Source organism: Paroedura picta, chromosome 6 (genome assembly GCF_049243985.1).
Source record: "Paroedura picta isolate Pp20150507F chromosome 6, Ppicta_v3.0, whole genome shotgun sequence".
Classification (NCBI taxonomy): domain Eukaryota; kingdom Metazoa; phylum Chordata; class Lepidosauria; order Squamata; family Gekkonidae; genus Paroedura; species Paroedura picta.
The window spans coordinates 42,986,608-43,007,615 of NC_135374.1; the positions used below are offsets into that span (position 1 = coordinate 42,986,608).

General features: G+C 42.1%; 1 protein-coding gene across 2 annotated transcripts in view; it reads left to right on the top strand.

Moving 5' to 3' along the window:
• The first annotated feature begins 687 nt into the window (after positions 1–687).
• Positions 688–21,008, top strand: part of LOC143839796 (T-lymphocyte activation antigen CD80-like) — a 42,198-nt gene continuing 21,877 nt past the window's right edge. Inside the window, exons 1-2 of one of the 2 annotated variants that reach the window (XM_077342304.1) lie at positions 688–873; positions 2,665–2,783. In XM_077342304.1, the coding sequence (XP_077198419.1) occupies positions 2,684–2,783 (100 nt within the window). In that variant the 5' untranslated portion in view covers positions 688–873; positions 2,665–2,683. The remainder of the gene's footprint in view (positions 874–2,664; positions 2,784–21,008) is intronic. The other variant, XM_077342305.1, reaches the window with a different exon arrangement.

Below are 21,008 nucleotides of genomic sequence, written 5' to 3' on the forward strand. Positions count from 1 at the left end.
AACAGTTGCCCTTTATTCCAGTCAGCAGTTACAATCCTCCACTGCATCTTCAAAAAACAAACTCACTCAGGCACAGCTCATCCGGCGAGGCCCCAATTTGTAATTCTGGACACCCCTCCCCCGGCCTTAACCAAATACCCGGTGAAAGAGCTCAATCTTACAGGCCCTGCGGAATACTGATAGCTCCGTCAAGGCCCTTAGCTCTTCTGGGAGCTCATTCGTCCACCAGGTTGGGGCCAGAGCCAACAAGTCCCTGGCCCTGGTCCGAGGCCAGGTGAATGTCCTAGGGCTCAGGACCGCCAGCAGATTCATACCCACAGAGCGAAGGGACATAAGTAGATAGACATGAGTAGGGTTCAAGTATTTTATCTCTGCAGCCAGCAAATACTTGTAACAAGTCCTCCACCCCAAGCATAATCTCATTTATCATCGAAGAAAACATGTCTATGTTTCTGAAAATCATGACTATCCCATATGGGCTTACTGCCCAGGCTGCGTCCCCTCCAGTCTTAGAAAAATATGACATTTCCTCCTCTGGGCATGATTAGGAGACTGATGAAACATGTTAGCACACAGATTGCCCGTCTCTTGGTTTCTCTAGTGACATGGAACAAGTCATGCTAGGAAAGGGAATGAAAGTTATTTTTTTCAGACACAGAAAAAGGAAGTTGTGGGGGTGGTGACATTTTGGCTTTTCTTACAAGTCATGTTGCTCATCATTAAATACATTCATTCACAGGTTGATGAACCGCTGGGAGTTTTGTGGCTCTTGAGACATGGCCAGATAAACGTTAGTATTCCTACTGTGTGCTGAAGGAAGAAGAGGTGCGCCTATTTGAAATGCAAGTCATTTATTTTGGGGATCTGCTTACCGTAAGTTCTGCTTTCCGTAGAGGGCTTTAGCTTATTTCTTGCTTCCTATTCTTACTTTGCCAACTTTGCAGGCTGAGTAGATTGTTTCTGGCAGGTGTGGGAAGTTAAGATCCATTTAATTATCCTCCACCCCCTCCCTAAAGATTTATTCTTGTCAGTTTGGCTTATGAGGAGACTGATATGACAAGGAATGAGAGGGAAAGGCAGGGTGGGAAGGAGCTGGCAGATCTGTGTTCCCTTACTCTCTTTGACAAAGTTCTTTATTTATTTGGGGATCTTTAAATCTGAAAAGACACCCAGGAGAGCCAGCCTTGCTGTAAGGCAGGAACTGTTAAAACTTCCAGCAAAGGCACTACAGCTGGCTTGTCCCATCTACAAATATCCAACTTTCTCCTAACAATATCTACATTTAATCAGCCTTAATGTTTTGTCTTCAGTGGAAACAGTAAACAATTGTAATTCTTTAAAAAAAAACCTTTAAATTTTTTGCTTCAGCAAGAACATGTCTCATGATCCCTCTACCCTTTGCCCCTCCACTCTTTCTTGGATAATTTTCATTAGAGACCCATTATCATGCTACCCTTGAATGCCTTCTGTTCGGTTGCTGATCTCCGGTGGGAGTGCAGCATCTGAAACCCCCCCCCCCCCCCCCGTTTTCCTGACCTATTCAGGATTGCTTGCAAACTCTTTAATTTGGCTTCTGTTAATGTTGCCTTGAATGGAGATTGCGCTGCTCCTCCACACTGTTGCTCCCTGCTGGCCCAACTTCTTAACTACCTACTGTGACCAGTTTAGCTCTTGGAAATAATGTAGTCTAATCAGAGGCCTCTTGTACAGCTGATTTTTAGTTCCTTTTTATAGCTTCTCTTGCTGTGATTCACATTATTCTTCTGTTGCCAGTTCCCCTTCCCTCTGCCTCCGGTGGGGGATGGAGGAGTAGGGTTGCCAGATACAGGTGAGGAAATTCCTGGAGATTTGAGGATGCAGCTTGGGGAGGGCAAGGACATCAGCAGGGTAAAATGCCATGGAGCCCATCCTCCAAAACATCCTTTTTTCTCTCTGGGGGAACTGATCACTGTAGGGTTGGGGTGGATCCCAGGTTCCACCTGGAGGCTGACATCCCTAGTCTGATAGGTTTCTTGATTTAGCTTTTTCAGCTTGAGCTCCAAGACGTTTCATATGACATGTTTTTCCATGTGCATGCAAAAATATATGCATGAATGATACAGGAATTTGTATCAAGGTACTGGGATTATTTCCAGTTCTCTATCATGTGATGTTATTGTGGGAGACATGCATTTGCCAGTGCGTAACATATGAATGTGTATCTTCTGTACATTCAGTGAGTGTTTATTTCATTTTTTAAACTGTGGAATTTATACAGATGTTGAATAGTGGTGTGCCAACACTGACACTGGAAGCCATAGCTTATCTCTGTTAATTTCAGATCATTCTATGTTGATCCATTCAAACCAGGCATATCAACCTTATTTTAGTTTCTTCAGGTCCACATTTCAGTAGGATATGGTTAATGACAGTGGGCAGTTGCAATTAAACTGCTTTTTAACAAGCAGGATTAAAACGTTTGAATAAGTAGTGACTAGCCCAAGATCCCCAAAGAAAATTCAGCAGCAGAGTGTAAATTTGAACATGGTTCTCCCAGATCTTTCTGCAGTGTTCTAACCACTTCACCACTCTGACTCTCTGATATATAAATTTAGCTAAAACCCCTCATGACTTAGAAATCCTATTTTGTTTTTTAAACCTTTTTTTTCTTTTTTGCTGCCTCAGTGAAAGGGGCCTTGATGAAATGATGCACACAATACAGAATACAAAACTGATGCTTTCCAGGCCGGGTTTCAAGGGATTCTTCTGGCTTGGCTTCTTCACGTTGCACTTTAATATTACAGGTAAGTCCAATATTTCCAGTGTGTTTTTATAACAAAGACCACTTCTTGACTTCCTTGCTATTGCTGCTAGTAGTAGATGGCAGAAAATATCTGAAAACCAGAGTATCAGAAATTATATCCATAAAATATCTGAAAATAACAAAGTTGGGCTTTGTAATCAACTTAGGGTTTTAACTAGGGGTTTGTTCTTCATATTGTTTATACAGTCTGCTCCTATCCTGAGGCCTGTTATAAGGATTTAGCTATAAGGATTTAGTCTGCTCCTATCCTGAGGCCTTTTATAAGGATGACAAGTGGTTTGTGCTTCTACGTATTTATTGACGGATTTTATTGATTTTACATTTTATGAGTCTTTTATTGTGGGCCCTCCTTGAGCAGCTCCCTGAAAGGGTGATAAATAAATGTTTTAAATTAATACATAAAATGGAGGAGATAAGAGCGCATCACAATTTGACTTTTTTTTGTGTTGTGGAAATTAGGTGTGCAATTAATAAAATAGAAATCCCACAGAGGTCTGGTCTCTTTAATCACAACTGGTCTCTTTAATCACAACTCCTGCAGCATTATCATCAGAGGTGAAATAATTTTAAAAATAACTCTTTCCTGTCTTAAAATTTTCTTGTCTTTTCTCCAAGTTAGGCTTTTTGCAGCAAACCTTAAATCCTTACATCCCTTCTTATTTTTGTAGTCCTGAAAAATGGATAGCTCCCCATAAGGAGTTTTGTATTAAATAGAGCTTTATTTAATGTTCTAGTTAATTACAGAATAGAAAAAGCAAGATATAAAGTTAACGTTTACAAAAATGTTAAGAATTCATCCCAGTGCCTTTGAAATTTCGCAGCTGGTCTGTGGTTGACAATAGCTATTAGTTTAGCCATCACCGCCGGTTCCCCGATCTTTTCCCACCAGGAGTCTATCTGCGGTGCCTGTTGTTGCTTCCATCCGGCAGCAATTATCAGTCTTGCCGCTGTTGTCGTGTGAAAAAAGAATTCTGCAGTGTCCTTAGATATACCTGTTGGCAAAATACTCAGTAACATATATTTCGATTCAAATGCAAATTTACACTTGAGCATAATTTGTAATTTAGTATGTACTTTTATCCATTTTTTTTTACTAATTTACAATTCCACCACATATGAAAAAAGGATCCCATTGTTTCCTTGCATTTCCAACATTTACCATCTGTTTGATTTAGGAGTCAGATACCATCTATAAAACATTTTATACCAATTTTCCTGTAAGGCCTGACACTTCGTTAGTTTCAATGTTTTGCACCACAGTGCTTCCCAGTCTTCCATTGGTATTGATTCCCCCAAATTCTGCATACACTTTATCATGCAATTTTTCACATGCTCTGTCTCAGTTTCATAAATAAGAAAAGTTTGTAGATTCAGCCCAGAAGATGAGATTTGTCTTGCATAATAATCTTTTCAAAATCATTCTGCTCTTAAGCTTTGCTTGGGGTCTTTTAGCTCTTTGTTCAATATCAATGTCCATTGCATATAGACAAACAAATTAGTTGTTTTTGCCTCCTGTTGCAATTGCTGCCAACTTCCCATTTTCCTTTGCTCATCCATTAAATCCTGAATGCGAAGAAATTCCATAGGTCCATCTTTTGCTCTTCTTTGAGTGATTATTTTTAGGGGGAAGGGCTGGGACTTATTCTGTCTTTGTATTTTATCCAAACCTTGATAAGACTGTTCCTCCAAATTTACTGCCATTCAATTTTTGCACCTGGCCCTTTTTGCTTGGCCACAACAGTTTATGAAGCCGTATCACCAAGCTTCCCTGCTCAAATTTGACCAATCTTTTTCCTGGATTTTTATTGGATGTGGATCATTAATATTCCTGTTCTTATTAAAAGTATTGGAGCTTATCTTTACATCCATACTGACTACTGGCTACTCCTACTTTTATTTTTAAAAAATTATGAGCTCAGTTTTCAGCCATACTGGCATGTGATATGTTCTATTCTGACTGACAGTGATAAGTTATGTATTTTTCTAAATTTTACCCCCCCCCCGAATACTGCAGAGCCTAAATGTTATTACATAGGGTATGCCTTTATAATGAGCTAGACCACTGGCATATCTCTTTTGTGACTGACAGTAGCTCTCCAAATCTCAGCTCAGGAGAGAAAAATCTTCCCAAAAACCTGCTATATGAGACCCTTTGACTGGAGATGTCAAAAATTGAAGTTGGGACCATAAGAACATTAGAAACCTGCTGGATCAGATCAATGGTCCATCTAATCCAGCATCCTGTTTCACATAGCAGCCAACCTGTGCCTCTGGAGGGTCAACAACAGGCGTAGAAGCTGAGGCTTAACTTTGATGCTCCTTCCCAATCCTAGGATTCAAAGGCTCAGTGCATCTGAATGTGGAGGTGCCCCTCAGTCACCCTCACTTCTTGCCATTGATAGATTTTTTCCTGCTGCAGTAAACTGGATTGACACTTTCGTTGAGCTATCCATTATGACCCCAAGATCTTTTCCCCTCTCCATCTCAACACATTCAAGCCCCATTAACCTATACTTGAAGTTAGGATTTGTTGAGCCCAGTGTGCATCATCTTACATTTTACAACACTGAACTTCATTTGCCATATTGTCATCCACTCACCTAGTTTGTGAAGGTCCTCTTGGAACCCTTCACAGTCAGCCTGGTTTTCAGTATCCTGAATAATTTTGTTTGATCTACAAACTTGGCCACTACATTGTTCACCCCAGTTCCAGATCATTGATGAATAAATTAAATAATACTAGCCCTAATACCAATCCTTTTAGGATCCCGCTATTTACTTCATGGTGAGAACAGCTACTGAAAAGCTCTTTGCTTCCTGACATTTAACCTGTTTTTTAATCCACAAGAGAACCTATCTTCTTATCCTTTGACTGCGAAGTTTACCAGGAGTTCTTCGTGAGGTGCCTTGTCAAAAGCCTTTTGAATGTCCAGGTATATAGTGCTATGGGTCTACATGCTTCTGTACTTTCTCAGCTCCAAAAGGTTGGTGAGGCAGGACTTCTCTTTGCAGAAGTTATACTGATTTCCCCTCAGCAAGCTTTGTCCCTCCATTCACCTAACAATTCTATCTTAGATTACAGTTTCTATTATTTTTCCTTGGATAGACATTAGGGTGTCCTGTAATTTCCTGGATCCCTTTTTTTAAATTGGTGTCACATTTGCTACGCACCAGTCTTCTGATACAACAGCTGAATTTAGTGACAGGTTGTGTATAGGGGTTAGTAGATGAATGATCTCACATCTGACTTCCTTAAGAACTGTCAGGTATATGCCAACAAGACCTGAAGACTTCTTACTGTCCAATTTCTCCAGTCAGTCTAGAATTTTCCTCTTGCTTTCACCATGCATGTCCATTGGGTTTTCTTTATTGTTCTGCATTGATTTTCCTCCCTTTAGCACAGTTCACATTCTGGTTTCCCCAGATTTTCTGAGAATGCTTTTGTGCCAATTTTCCCCTTGTTTTGTTTTCAAAGTGAAGGTAATTCAAAAGCGTACATATTCCAGCATATTTCCCCTCTGCCCTTTTGCTACCCTTCAAAGGTCATTTCTCATCCATTTCACGGTCATTCCACCTACTCTGTATTTCCACCATCTTCCCCCCTTCATTGGTGTACAAGCTCTAGACTCTGCTTGTTTTTAAATTTAAATTTTTGACAACTGGCATGAGTCCAGCAATGTGAGGTTATTACTATTTCAGTGCTGCAGGTGAACAAAATGGGGGGGGGGGATTGTCAGTGCAGTATGAAATTGAAATGAGATGTAAACAGAGAGAGAGACTGAGGTGGGAAGTCTAAAGCTTTGAAAACATTTTCCCCCTTTAATGCTTTAGTGGACAATGTTTGGGGAGGGGATCATTTGGGCTGCCTCTGGAAGCCCAAGATTAAAATGGTGGCTGAGCCACAGGGATATTTCTGCAAGCTGCTGCACGTACGAACCCCTTGGGATTCAACCATTTGGAGAAAGAGTGCTATCCACACAGTACAGGCTTTAAAATCACAATCATGGTAAAAAGGTAAAAGGTAAAGGTATCCCCTGTGCAAGCACCGAGTCATGTCTGACCCTTGGGGTGACGCCCTCTAGCGTTTTCATGGCAGACTCAATACGGGGTGGTTTGCCAGTGCCTTCCCCAGTCATTACCGTTTACCCCCCAGCAAGCTGGGTACTCATTTTACCGACCTCGGAAGGATGGAAGGCTGAGTCAACCTTGAGCCGGCTGCTGGGATTGAACTCCCAGCCTTATGGGCAAAGCTTTCAGACGGCTGCCTTACCACTCTGCGCCACAAGAGGCTCTTCACAATCATGGTACAGGATCCCAAAGACAAGACCTTGCAGATTATGCAGCTGTGCAAAAACACCCCCTTTTTCAAATGGAGTAGCACAAGACAATAAAAGTTCTCCAGAATTTCTGCCAGAGGATTCCTCCTAAATACAAATTGCAACCCTGTGTAAAGCATGGAGGATTTACAACTGACTTTGGAGAGGTGCTCACACACAGAGAGACGCACATGTAGCCAGTGATCACAGCTTGCCATGTCAATACACTCAAGATGTTTCCCCATTTTATGAGATTGTGTGACCCTTTCCCATTTTTCACAACAGCTGATAACGCAGCAGAGAATCCCCTAGTGCCCTGCAATATGGAAAATAGGGCAGTGCTTGACAGCTTAAAATAATCTGGTCAATTTCACTACTGGGTTCCCCCCCCCCTTGCCTGCATTCCTTCCTGTTTCCTTTTATTCAGTGAACTAACACTGAAATACATGTGCAAAACCTGAACCACAAGGATATAATTGGAGGACAGTCGCTGTGCAGCTGAGACCAGGCAATTGCATTTTTTTAAAACTTTGGACACTATCTCAAGTGATGTTCCACCCTAATTTAGTAGCTGCAGAAACATACACCAGAAGAAAAAGAATTGTGTGTAAGGTGGGCTTAGAATCCAAAGTCAAGGTTAAAAGCTTACTGCTCTGAAAATCTGCATCAAGATGAGTGTGCTTAATGGGCCATTGATTCTCTGCCATCTCCCCATCTTCCTTTAGAAATCCCTTTCTTCTTTTGTCATCCAAAAGCCCCACTGCTTCTCTGGTTGTCTTCCTGCTCTTGATATATATTTTTTAATGTGTACTGTTTGTCTTGTTGCTTTTAGTAACCCACTGTCCAAAAGCTCTTTTCACATGCATAATTATTGACTTATATTTCTTTTGCCAGAGGCTATGGTCCCTCAAGTTCAATTCATTGGGGCAGACCTTCTACTTTTTAAAAGAAGCCTCTTTACTTTTTACAGTGTCCTTGATTTGGATTAGAGTCCAGTAGCACCCTTAAGACCAACAAAGATTTATTCAAGGAGCTTTCGAGTGCAAGCACTCTTCCTCAGACTAACAACTCCCGGTTGGCTTGCTCTCCTTGCGCCCCGCAAGGAGAAGAGAAGAGAAATTGGCTTGCGCAAGGAACACAAGCCAATTGGGAGTTCTTAGTCTGAGGAAGAGTGCCTGCACTCAAAAGCTCATGCTTTGAATAAATCTTTGTTGGTCTTAAAGATGCTACTGGACTCTGATTTTATTGTACTACTTCTACCCATTTGAATTGGATTTGGATTGTTAACCATGCAGGCCTTCTTTTAGACCTGGCAATGCCTTTCCTAAACTGTGGATGCATTATATTTGGACTTCAATTAGATAGATCCTCTAGGATTTTGACTTGCTTGTGTTTCCCCTTCAGTTTCCTTCCCTCCCCTCATTTTTGTAAAGTTCCCTCTTTTGTAATAAAATGTTACTGGACTTTAGGAGTAACTTTGCATAAATTTGGATGCTGAATTTAATAGCATTTTGGTTATTGTTCCCAACCTCTAATAATAACCTCTACATCTTTCACCAGGACTTGAGACCCACTCAGAACCAAGTCCAAGGCCACTGCCCCTCTGGTTGGCTCTGTGACCATCTGTTCCAGTGCACAGTCATTTATGATTTCTAGAAATTTCATTTCTACAGCATGACAAGCACATGTTTACGCTGTCAATATGAGGGTAGTTGAAGTCTCCCACCGCAGAAACATTGTGCTTTAGTCACCTCCCTTATTTCCTTCTCCATCCCAAGATCAGCCTTAAGGGTTTGATCAGGTGGGTGATAGTACACACACCACTTTTAAGTAACCTTTAGGACCAGTATTTCAACCCATCTGTTGAGGAGATAATTTCCCTGACATTTTCTAACTTATTTGATTGTATGTTCTCTTTGCTGTATAGTGCAATGCCACTGCCCCTCCTGTCCTGCCTATAGATCTTATACCCTTCTATATGTAAAACTTGTGCCAAACAAGTTTTTTTTCTCCAGAAGTTTACTTCCAAATCAACATAGCTAGGATTGGGATACACATTTCTGATGTGCAAGAGAATTGCTGGAATGTATGCCTTCAAAAGAGACAAATTTCAATGCTGATGGAGTCAGTAGCCAAAGTTTAATAGGTGAAACATTTATTTATGAATCAAAACATTTGTGAACAATAACTTAATTGGTTCTCACTTGTTAGTCCAAAGATGTAGGAGCATTAATGTACAGCCAGCAAATGAGTGTTAGACCTTGGAGGGATGTTTTCAAATCCCAATTCACTGAATAGCCTTAACCACATGACAGGCTCCTTAATGTTTCAAAGGGAACACCGCTCCATCATTCCTTGCTGGGAACATTAAGGACTCTTTGCAGGGCTCTCATGAAGATTAATGAAACAAGGTCTGTAGCCTCTTCATATACTAACATTGCTAAAGAAATCATTTTTAATAAAAAGGTCCCTGAGGTGCTGTGAGTGAGTAAATTATTTTCTCTTTATCCTGGAGTTATTTTTTTTCCTTTATGGATGAAGCCAGATGTTTCAAAGGGATCTCGTGCTTTTTAGATTTGAATTTAATCATGAACAGAGAGCCGGTGAGAAGAAAAACACATTTATCAAGCTGCTAATTCACCTTAGTAAATGTAACAATTTGGGTAAATTACTAAAGATGTATAATGCTGTTGTGATAAAAACAATTTTACATTTATTTACCTGATCCGAAATCTATGGGAAATGGAGAGTGCAAAAAAATTGCTCAACATTCAGGCATCTTCAGAAAGTTCCAGGTGGAGAGATGTTGTGGGTGGAGCCTGAAGAGATCAGGGTTTGGGAAAGGGAAGGACTTCAGGGCAGTAGAATGCCATAGAGTCCACTTTCCAAAGCAGCTGATTTCTCCAGGTGAACCAGTCTCTGTCACCTGGGGATAGGTTGTAATAGAAGGAGATCTCCAGCCAGCACCTGGAGCCTGGCAATTCAAAAAGCCAGGCAAAAAATGCTGAGATATACTTCTGGGGAGGGGGAGCTTATCATACTGAGAAGGCTGTAATGTTCTCAAACTGAAACCAATGTGTGGCTTCATTAAGATGTTAATCTAAATCATGGCTTGTTCAACAAAATCTGGTTCGCTATTAGAGGCATTTATCCATTTATTTATTTATTTTTATTTATCTTTACATTTCTATCCTGCCACTCCCACAAGGACATGTGGCAGCTCACAATAAAACCCCAATACATAAAAATCCCAATGCCTAAAAACCCCAATAAAAACTTATCAAAGCCAATAATTAAATTACATAAAACAATCCAAGCATGACGGTAAAAACGGGGGGGGGGGGAATAATCCCCTTCCCAACACTAACCTTGGGATGGATGGGGCAGATGACCTCAGACTGCATAATGGCCCCGCAAGATTTCAAAAGTGGGGCAAGGCAAGGGGGGCCCAGATGTACTCTTGCGCGCCGGCCTCAACCATAGACCTGGCGGAAGAGCTCTGTCTTACAGGCCCTGCGGAACGCCAAAAGCTCCTGCAAGACTTGCAGCTCTTCCGGAAGCTCATTCCACCAGTGGGGGGCCAGGACCTAGAAGGCCCTGGCCCTGGTTGAGGCCAGGCACGTTTCCCGGGGGCTGGGAATGACCAACAAATTAGACCCTGCAGAGTGTAAAGCCCTGCGGTGGACATAGGGTGAGAGGCGGTCCCTAAGGTATGTGGGTCCCAGACTGCGGAGGGCCTTGACATATAGATTCCATAAATTCAGATCCTGATATGTGTGTAAACCCACTGTCACTTTGTGCCTTCTCTCTGGTTTATAGTGGTGTCATTTTTTGGCTCCCAGGCAGGTGCAAGATATAATTCTATCAATTTTGAATTCATACTTCATTAGCAAACTATGATTAACAAAGCAGCTACAACCCCTAGTTTGAAAGCCCAACCATTCAATCCCAGTTTAGCCTTGTCTTCCCAAACGTATATGCTTTATTGCTTTGCACAGTATTACAGCTAACCAACCTGGATTACATGTATACATTGCTAATATTATTTGGGGATTGTCTGTACTAATCCATGAGATGCTGGAGTAGACTGGATTCAACTTTGGGAAATAATTTTGCAGTGACACATATATAGGCCCATACCGCACAAGGACCAATGTTGCCAATTGCTTTCACAAAGCAATAACAGTATTTTAAATAGTGGAATCTCGGCGTTCCGCATACCTGCATTTGTAGTGGAATCCAGTAGCGTTTCATTCGTTCCCCACAGGTTTCCGGTCTCGCGGGAATCGCTAGAAAGGAAGCGATTTTTTTCTGTGCTTGTTCCCGCCCCTGGCCATCAATCAAACGAACAGCCAATGGGCGGTTGTTATCATGCTCCAGAAAAGCCCCTTTCCCTTTAAGCACAGGTTTTAAAAAACACACACAAACATGTTTCAACGAATATGCCTTGATTCTTCCTAAGGTAGAGACCCATGTAGCTGGCGTGTGAGCTGGTGAGTCATCGTTACCACACTCCTCCGAGTGAAAGAAAAATCCCCTCCCCTGCACGGGTGCGATATTCGGCCGAAATTAAAGGGAACTGGCAAACAGGGGGCTGTGTTGTGCTTGGGGACTTAGGGGAGCTTTAAAGCACTTCTATGGAGGGACTGTAGCCAGAGAAGCCTTGCTGGGTGAATCAAGCCTCGCTGGTTCGTTGCTTTCCCTGCTCGCTCCGAGAGAAAAAAAATGGCGATCGCTTCACTGGAAGTTCGGAGGAGAGAGCCAGGGGGAGGGACTTTGTTGCAACTGCTACATTGAGGACGCACAGGTCTTTTTCACAAGTGTTGCAGGTTGTTGGCAGGAGTGTAGCGATTTTCTGAGGGTGAATCCACTTTTCTGGATTCACTGGAAACCGCTACAACGAAGCGATTTTAGAGCTAGTGTTGCAGGAGTGTTGCAGATTGTGTGCGATGTCATGTGGAATGTCAAATTTGTAGCGTTTACCATTTGTAAGACTTCTGCTACTTTTAACTCGTGCAGAATGGACCATAGTCAGAATTCTCAACTGCATAACTTTAAGTGAGAACTCTTTCTCTCGGTAAGGACATATTTTAAAGGCCATTTCTTAAAGACCACATGACTGTGAAAAAACACAACAGATCCTCAAAAGATAGAGAAATGAACACAGAGAAACAGAGAAAGTTATTCATGCCTTGATAACGATTTAGAAACTGAAGTTGGTCCAGATGCCACCACCCATCTTTTATTGGGTGCAGACAACAAAAAGTACAAGAAACTGTCCCCCAGTAACTCCTTTGCTTGCCAGCCAACTTTCAATTCTTAAGCAGTTATGAGAGCCAGATAAAAGTAAGGAAACATCCTTTTCGATATAAGCTTTCCCACTGTCTCATCTACCCAAGATACTGTCACAAGGGAATGCTAAATTGGTATCAGTGAATGACACGTCCTTTCAATAGTTGCTGTAATATCTAGAGAACCTATTGGCTTCTAATAGGATTTTTCTTTTTATATCCTTATTATTAAAACATTTATTCCCTCCCTTTTCTTGTGGTTTTATACTGATTATCTTTTTTTTAAAACAATTGTGGTTATTTCAAATTGTTCTCTAAACTGCTTTGAATGTTTTGATATGAAACTAGTTTAGACATTAATTAAGTAAATGAAAAGTGAATTTCCACCCAAAAAGCTTAATAAAATGTGCTCTCATTTTAGACATATTACACTCAAAGACTATGCACTTATATAGCATAGTTGAAGTTAATGGTGACTGAAATAACCTTCACCTGTAATGTAGCCTTAATATTTATTTCTACCATTTCAAAACTTCTTCTGAACCAAATAGGTTGAGTGGCTTATATGAAAACTAAAATACAAATCAATGCAACATAACAATGTTTCTAGTCCATTAAATTCACAAAACCACTTACCCCTGAACCCTCTAAAAGCAGCTATGAAATAGTGATACAATATAATGTAGCATGACTGGGGAAGGGAATGGCAAACCACCTTTTGAGTCTGCCAAGAAAATGCAAGAGGGTGTTACCCCAAGGGTTAGACATGACTCGGTGACTTTACCTTTACCTTTATAATGTAACAAAGGCACACAAAAACAGTAATTTAAAATAAAAATATAAAAACTGCAATCAATGCAATCAAATATTTTAAATAGTGTAAGTAGGACACACAAACTGTATTTTTAAAAAAATCAGCAAAAAGCCTTATTATTAAAAATCACATAACCAGGCAAAATTGCTGAAGCAAAGATGTTCCACATCTGGGGTGCCTCTTGGACCAAACTGCCTTGCTTCAGACAAAAGAAGCATGGTGCAGGAGAGCGTCCCAAGAATATCTCAACCATACATGCAGAAGCAATTTGCCTTTTAAGTACCCTGGTCCTAGGTTGTCATAGAATCAGTGCATTTGCAGCCTTTTGATCTGCAAAACTGAATGTGGCCACTATGAGTAAACCTCCTGTTTGAGCTGCTTGCTGGCACTAGAAAAACAAGGGGATAGTCAAATACTTGGCAAGCAATAGTTCATCACTGCTGAGCTGTATTTGTCCTTGTGGGTGAGAAATTGCATAAGCCTGGTTTATTTCAGAGTTTATTTTCTTAGTTTTAAATATTAATAATGATAATTCACTTACTCAAGGCATGTGAAATGAACAGCGTTCTTGAAATGAATCTTTGTGCTGAATATAGTTTTCCTCATTTGTAGCACAGTATTATAACTGACATAGCATAATCTGTGGGGTAAGATGGAATGCTGGCTTAAAATCAATGAAAGCCATATAAAGGGTACCAACCCTTGATAAGGCATATTTATCTACCACATGCTGAGGAACATAATATCACACTAGAGGCGGCAGAAAACAGGAATGGAGGGCAAGGCATACCCTGCCCACCTGGCAACTTGATAGTTCTACAATACATGAAGACTAAAGATCATAGACACATGCAACTCACCAGAGACCTACAGACATTTCTCTTGCCTATAAGGAAATCCAGTGAGTTTTGCCAAGGGGTAGCTGGCTCATTCCACACATGTTGGATAGTGCACTTTCATCACACTTTAGAAGTAGATTTTCCTATTTTGCATAGAAAAATGCAGCTGCAAAAGCACATTGAAAGTGCTGTAGCAAAATAAATCTAAAGTACAGTGGTACTTTAAAGATTCGCAACATCCCTCCCCCCAATTAATTTCTTTGAATCTCCACTTGGATACAAAGTAGTCTCCTTTGCTTTAATTTCTAAGTGCAATCTTAAACTGAATTGCAACTTTCTAGATCCACTGAAGTAAATGAGCTTAGAAGGATAAATTCAAATGAGTAGCCGTGTTGGTCTGAAGTAGCACAATAAAATCAGAGTCCAGTAGCACCTTTAAGACCAACAAAGATTTATTCAAGGCGTGAGCTTTCGAATGCAAGCACTCTTTGTCAAAGAACTGACCATCATAACAGTACGAATATATAAGCAAAAGTTAATCCTGATACTTTAAGTAAACTGTGTCACAGCATCCACACACAGTTTACTAATGTAACGCAGTGTATAACTCTTTTAAAGATTAACTTGTAAGACTGTGATCTTAAATTCATTTAGAATTGGGACTCCTATGAAAAATCAATAGTATGTTCTTATGAAAACGTACCATTAGGATGGAGCTGTAAATCTTATAAAGAGAGTAGGCATGAATTCTTAGTAATAGCACTTTGAGTTATATTCAGAAAACTGTAAAATATATTTGTACCCTGAATTCTTCTTAATAATGCAACTCATTGGATAACTTCAAAAATAATAATTTAGAGATTTAAAAAATGTCTCCCAACTTTCTCAGTATTCTACATGACATCAATATATTACATCACATCCATGAAAAATTAATGAAGTAGGTGTACTATAAATGATTTATTGTCAACTTGATGAATAATCTAAGAATGTTGCAAACCTGTGCCTTTAAAGTGGCTCCACAAAGTTGAAAAAGGCTACTCTAGGGTCTCAACAGATGCCTTCCATTTGACCTCCTACTGCAGCCTTGTAAGTGGAGGTGTCGGTGACTGAACAAAGCAGAATCCCAAAGGCCCATTATGCACGGGGGGGGGGGATAGCGCGCATTCAGGGTGGAATGGCGGGGACTAAAATCACCGATAACGCACGGAGCCAGCTGCAACCGGCCGCAGCTTCAGTGCATGCCGCCGAAAAATCCGCGTTAGTGAAATGCGGAAGAAAGCGCAGCTTCCGGGTGACCGGGGCGCAACCAGAAGTGGCGCTGGGGTTGCATCCCATCCCGTGAATAAGCGGTTTACTTCGCTTCTTTCCCCTCCGCGTTTTCCATGTGACCAGAAATCGCCGTTACAGCGGCCGTGCATAATGGGCCAAAGAGATGCTTTAACCCTGAGTCATGGGCCTTCCTGACTTGAGTGAAAATCAGTGTGCTTAACTATGTGTTGAAGCTTGTTCACAATATTACAGAGCAACTTCAGAATACCATGCTGTACTATTGGGAATTAGTTCTTGTTTTTGTTACCTTCATCTCTACAGCTGAGTGTACAGACAACAGAACTTGTGAGGATCTTAACTTGTGAACTGGATAGTATGGGAAATAGCTACAAAGAAGAACCATAGCTTTGAATTGTTCCTGAAAAAAGAAAGACAGCTAGTGCAAATGTTAGCTCGTTCAGGGGTGATGCTAGCCAACACCCAGAAGTAAACTAACTTTAATCACCCCACAGATCAAAGTCACCACCTCACATTATCCCTTAGGAATTCTACCGTACTATAATATTTCCCAATGAGATTTCCCCAGTTTCTTTTTTTTAAATTCCCAGTCCTGTCATCTCAGCCTAAGGTCTCATAGAAGTCCTACATATTAATTTTTAATGTTTTGGTAATACTTTACTATGAAGTCCCTCAGTATCTTTTATAACCTGGAGCTCAGACAACTGAGAGCACGTGGAGAGAGCTACTGGGGAGAGTTGCTGCTGACCAGGTGAGGCTATTGTTCTGCCTGGGTGAGGTGATTGCTGGGTAATTGTTGGGAGGCTTAAAAAGGGCTACTCCTCACCAGAGGCAGAGCTCAGACAACTGAGAGCACGTGGAGAGAGCTACTGGGGAGAGTTGCTGCTGACCAGTAGTTGCACTGCCTACAAGTTACAATGGACCTCCAGGACACTCATCCCATCATCTGCAGTGAGTGTGACATGATTGCCTTCCTCCCAGAAGACAAGATGGACTACAGCTGCCCCAAGTGTAAGCTGGTAAGACTTTTGGAGGAAAAGATTAGGGGATTAGAAAACAAAATTATTACTCTGACCCAAAGTAAGAAAGGGGAGGAGTTCGTAGTCCAGAGCTCTGCAACATGGAATAAAGAGAATAAAGAGAATACAACCAGTCCTGAAGAGGACAAGGAGATTGACCACAATAGGGAGCCTCTGCAGGCAGTTCGGAAAAAGACTGAACGGCGAAGGGCGAGACAGTTCTCGGGGCCTTTGGAGCTCCAGAATAGATTTCAGGCCCTTGCAGAGGAGGTGCAAGGGTCAACAAGGGAAGAGGTCCCAAAACAAACTCTAAGACAAAGGGAAGAGGCCACGGGGACAGAAGGAAATGGAGTTGAGAAGAAAAAAAAAAGGAGAGTACTGGTAATTGGAGACTCCCTGCTAAGAGGAATGGATCGCCATGTGGCTGGGCCCGACCCCCTAACCCGAGAGGTGTGTTGCTTGCCAGGGGCGAAAATTAAAGATGTTTCAGAAAGGCTGCCCAAACTCCTCAAATCTACGGATCGCTACCCATTTGTGATGGTCCATGTGGGAACGAATGACATGTCCCTGAATACCATCGCTCCTATTAAAAAAGACTATCAAGATCTGGGGAGGAAGCTCAAGCAAATGGGGGCACAAGTGGTATTCTCTTCAATCTTGTCTGTCAAGGGAAGAGGAATGCGTCGGGAGAGGAAGATAATGGAGGTGAATCACTGGCTGCGTAGTTGGTGCCGGCAGGAGAGATTTGGTTTCTGGGACCATGGGATAGGCTTTCTTGAGGAAGGCCTACTAGCACCTGATGGACTGCACTTATCGAAACTGGGGAAGAATGTGTTTGGCAGGAACCTGGGGAGATTCATCAGGAGAGCTTTAAACTAAAGCCACTAGGGGAAGGAGACGATCAACATAGGGAGTGTATGGAAGGAAAACTATCGGAGGCAGCCCAACCGGCAAGGCCAGCTCATAGGGAACCAAAAGTAAAAGGATTCAGATGTCTTTATACTAACGCCCGAAGCATGGGCAATAAAAAGGAAGAGCTGGAACTTCTCATGCTGATGGAAAGGTATGATCTAGTAGGCATCACAGAAACTTGGTGGAATGATTCTCATGACTGGAATGTAATGGTGGATGGATATGAACTGTTCAGAAAAAACAGAATCGATCGAAGAGGTGGAGGAGTGGCACTGTATGTGAGGAAAGGGCTTACCTGTCAGGAAATTCTAGTGAAGGAGAGTATATCTACAGTGGAAAGCATCTGGGTGAAAATAAGCGAGGGGAAAACAAACAGTGTGGTGGTTGGTGTCTGCTACCGACCGCCTGACCAACGAGAGGATGTGGATGCTGCACTTTGTGAGCAGCTTGAGAAAATATCCAAACGGCAGGACCTTGTCATCATGGGTGACTTCAATTTCCCAGATGTGTGCTGGGAAACAAACTCTGCGAAGCGTCCTCAGTCATGCAAGTTTCTGACCTGCCTGGCTGACAATTTCATTCATCAAATGGTAGATGAACCCACAAGAGGTTCAGCCATACTGGACTTAATACTGACCAACAGGCAAGAGTTGGTGGATGAGGTGAAGGAGGTGGGGACCCTAGGGGGAAGTGACCATGTCCTCATAGAATTCCTTTTGAGATTGGGAGCCAAGGAAGCTTGTAGCCAGACGCGGATGTTGGATTTTCGTAGGGCAAACTTTAATAAACTCAGAGACATGATGAGTGTCATACCATGGACGAGAATGCTGGAAGGGAAGGGAGCATGTGAAGGGTGGGCGCTACTCAAACAAGAGCTATTGCATGCTCAATCAATGACTATTCCAGAAATACGAAAACACTGCAGGAGCTCTAAGAAGCCTATTTGGATGAACAGAGAACTTCAAGAGGAACTAAGAAAGAAAAGGAAAATGTTCAGGAAATGGAGGGAAGGACAGAGCTCTAAAGAAGAGTACCTACAGGTTACTAGGCACTGTAGATCAATCATCAGAAAGGCCAAAGCTGAGAGTGAGCTAAGATTGGCCAGGGAAGCCCATTGTAACAAGAAAAGATTTTTCAGTTACGTGAGGAGCAAACGTAAAGTAAAGGAGGCAATAGGCCCGCTGTTGGGTGCGGATGGACAAACTCTAACGAAAGATGCAGAGAAAGCAGAAAGGCTTAGTGCCTATTTTACATCTGTTTTTTCCCACAGGTCAAAGTGTTTAGGCACATCTAGAGATGGCTGTAGCCAAAGGATAGTGTCTGGGTGGCAGGTTAACATGGATAGAGAAGTGGTCGAGAGGCATTTAGCTGCACTGGATGAGTTCAAATCCCCTGGTCCAGATGAAATGCACCCGAGAGTACTCAAAGAACTTTCCAGAGAACTTGCACAGCCCTTGTCCATCATCTTCGGAACCTCTTTAAGGACTGGAGATGTCCCGGAGGACTGGAAAAGAGCAAACGTTATTCCGATCTTCAAAAAAGGGAGGAAGGATGACCCGGGAAACTACAGACCAGTGAGTCTGACCTCTGTTGTGGGGAAGATAATGGAGCAGATATTAAAGGGAGCGATCTGCAAACATCTGGAGGACAATTTGGTGATCCAAGGAAGTCAGCATGGATTTGTCTCCAACAGGTCCTGCCAGACCAACCTAGTTTCCTTTTTTGACCAAGTAACAGGTTTGCTGGATCGGGGAAATTTGGTTGATGTCATTTACTTGGATTTTAGTAAAGCTTTTGACAAGGTTCCCCATGATGTTCTGATGGATAAGTTGAAGGACTGCAATCTGGATTTTCAGATCGTTAGGTGGATAGGGAATTGGTTAGAGAACCGCACTCAAAGAGTTGTTGTCAATGGTGTTTCATCAGACTGGAGAGAGGTGAGTAGCGGGGTACCTCAGGGTTCGGTGCTCGGCCCGGTACTTTTTAACATATTTATTAATGATCTAGATGAGGGGGTGGAGGGACTACTCATCAAGTTTGCAGATGACACCAAATTGGGAGGACTGGCAAATACTCCGGAAGATAGAGACAGAGTTCAACGAGATCTGAACACAATGGAAAAATGGGCAAATGAGAACAAGATGCAATTTAATAAAGATAAGTGTAAAGTTCTGCATCTGGGTCAGAAAAATGAAAAGCATGCCTACTGGATGGGGGATACGCTTCTAGGTAGCACTGTGTGTGAACGAGACCTTGGGGTACTTGTGGATTGTAAACTAAACAAGAGCAGGCAGTGTGATGCAGCGGTAAAAAAGGCAAATGCCATTTTGGGCTGTATCAACAGAGCCATCACATCAAAATCACAAGATGTCATAGTCCCATTGTATACGGCACTGGTCAGACCACACCTGGAGTACTGTGTGCAGTTCTGGAGGCCTCACTTCAAGAAGGACATCGATAAAATTGAAAGGGTACAGAGGAGAGCGACGAAGATGATCTGGGGCCAAGGGACCAAGCCCTATGAAGATAGGTTGAGGGACTTGGGAATGTTCAGCCTGGAGAAAAGGAGGTTGAGAGGGGACACGATAGCCCTCTTTAAGTATTTGAAAGGTTGTCACTTGGAGGAGGGCAGGATGCTGTTTCTGCTGGCTGCAGAGGAAAGGACACGCAGTAATGGGTTTAAACTTCAAGTACAACGATATAGGCTAGATATCAGGAAAAAGTTTTTCTCAGTCAGAGTAGTTCAGCAGTGGAATAGGCTGCCTAAGGAGGTGGTGAGCTTCCCCTCACTGGCAGTCTTCAAGCAAAGGTTGGATACACACTTTTCTTGGATGCTTTAGGATGCTTAGGGCTAATCCTGCGTTGAGCAGGGGGTTGGACTAGATGGCCTGTATGGCCCCTTCCAACTCTATGATTCTATGATTCTATGATTCTAACCTACCTATCACAATATCAGGCTTCTCATTAATAGTGGCCACAGTATTGTTGAACATAGTATATATAAAGAAAAGCTGTTTAGAAAGTCCAATGAGGAGGACTGCAGAGTTCTCGGCGCGGCATCCGGAGACAGGCCAAGTGGCCAATAGGGAGGCGTGCTTCGCGCGCCTCCCAATTGGCCACTTGGCCCTGGAGTGGCACTCAGAGGAGCGAATCAGGAGCCGCTTTGTGGCTCCTGATTCGCTCCTCCGAGTTTTTATCCTGGACAGAGCCCGCCCTAACTCTTCCCCGACAGCCCTTACTCCTTTATTTAATCCGCTCCACAGGAGCGGATTAAAGACTAGCAAGTCCAAGAAGACACCATTATCATGTGTAATCAAACAAGTATTAAAAGCAAGACGTTTCTTTTCAAAAGTGGAGGTCTCACTCAAAGTAAAAGAATAAAAGGCACAAACTCTGTGTGTTGGGGGGGGGGATTAAGGAAGATGTTAACAGAGCTAGCATAGTGGCATGAAGTCCCTAATGATCTGGTCAGTGGATAGGGACATACCTGAGAGTTCTTTGATCTCATATTTCCTTAAAACCAGACTCCTTAGTGGGAAAATGACCAAAATAACACTAATCTTTGCAAAAGCAGCTGTGGGATGAAGCAAATTACTATCCAGATAGATTAACATCTGCTCTCTGTAATGTAGTGAAAATGTCTCATTAAAGCCACAATCAATGAATATGTAGAACAAAAATAAATCCTACTTTATTAATCTTTCAGATTGCTATGAAAGTGATA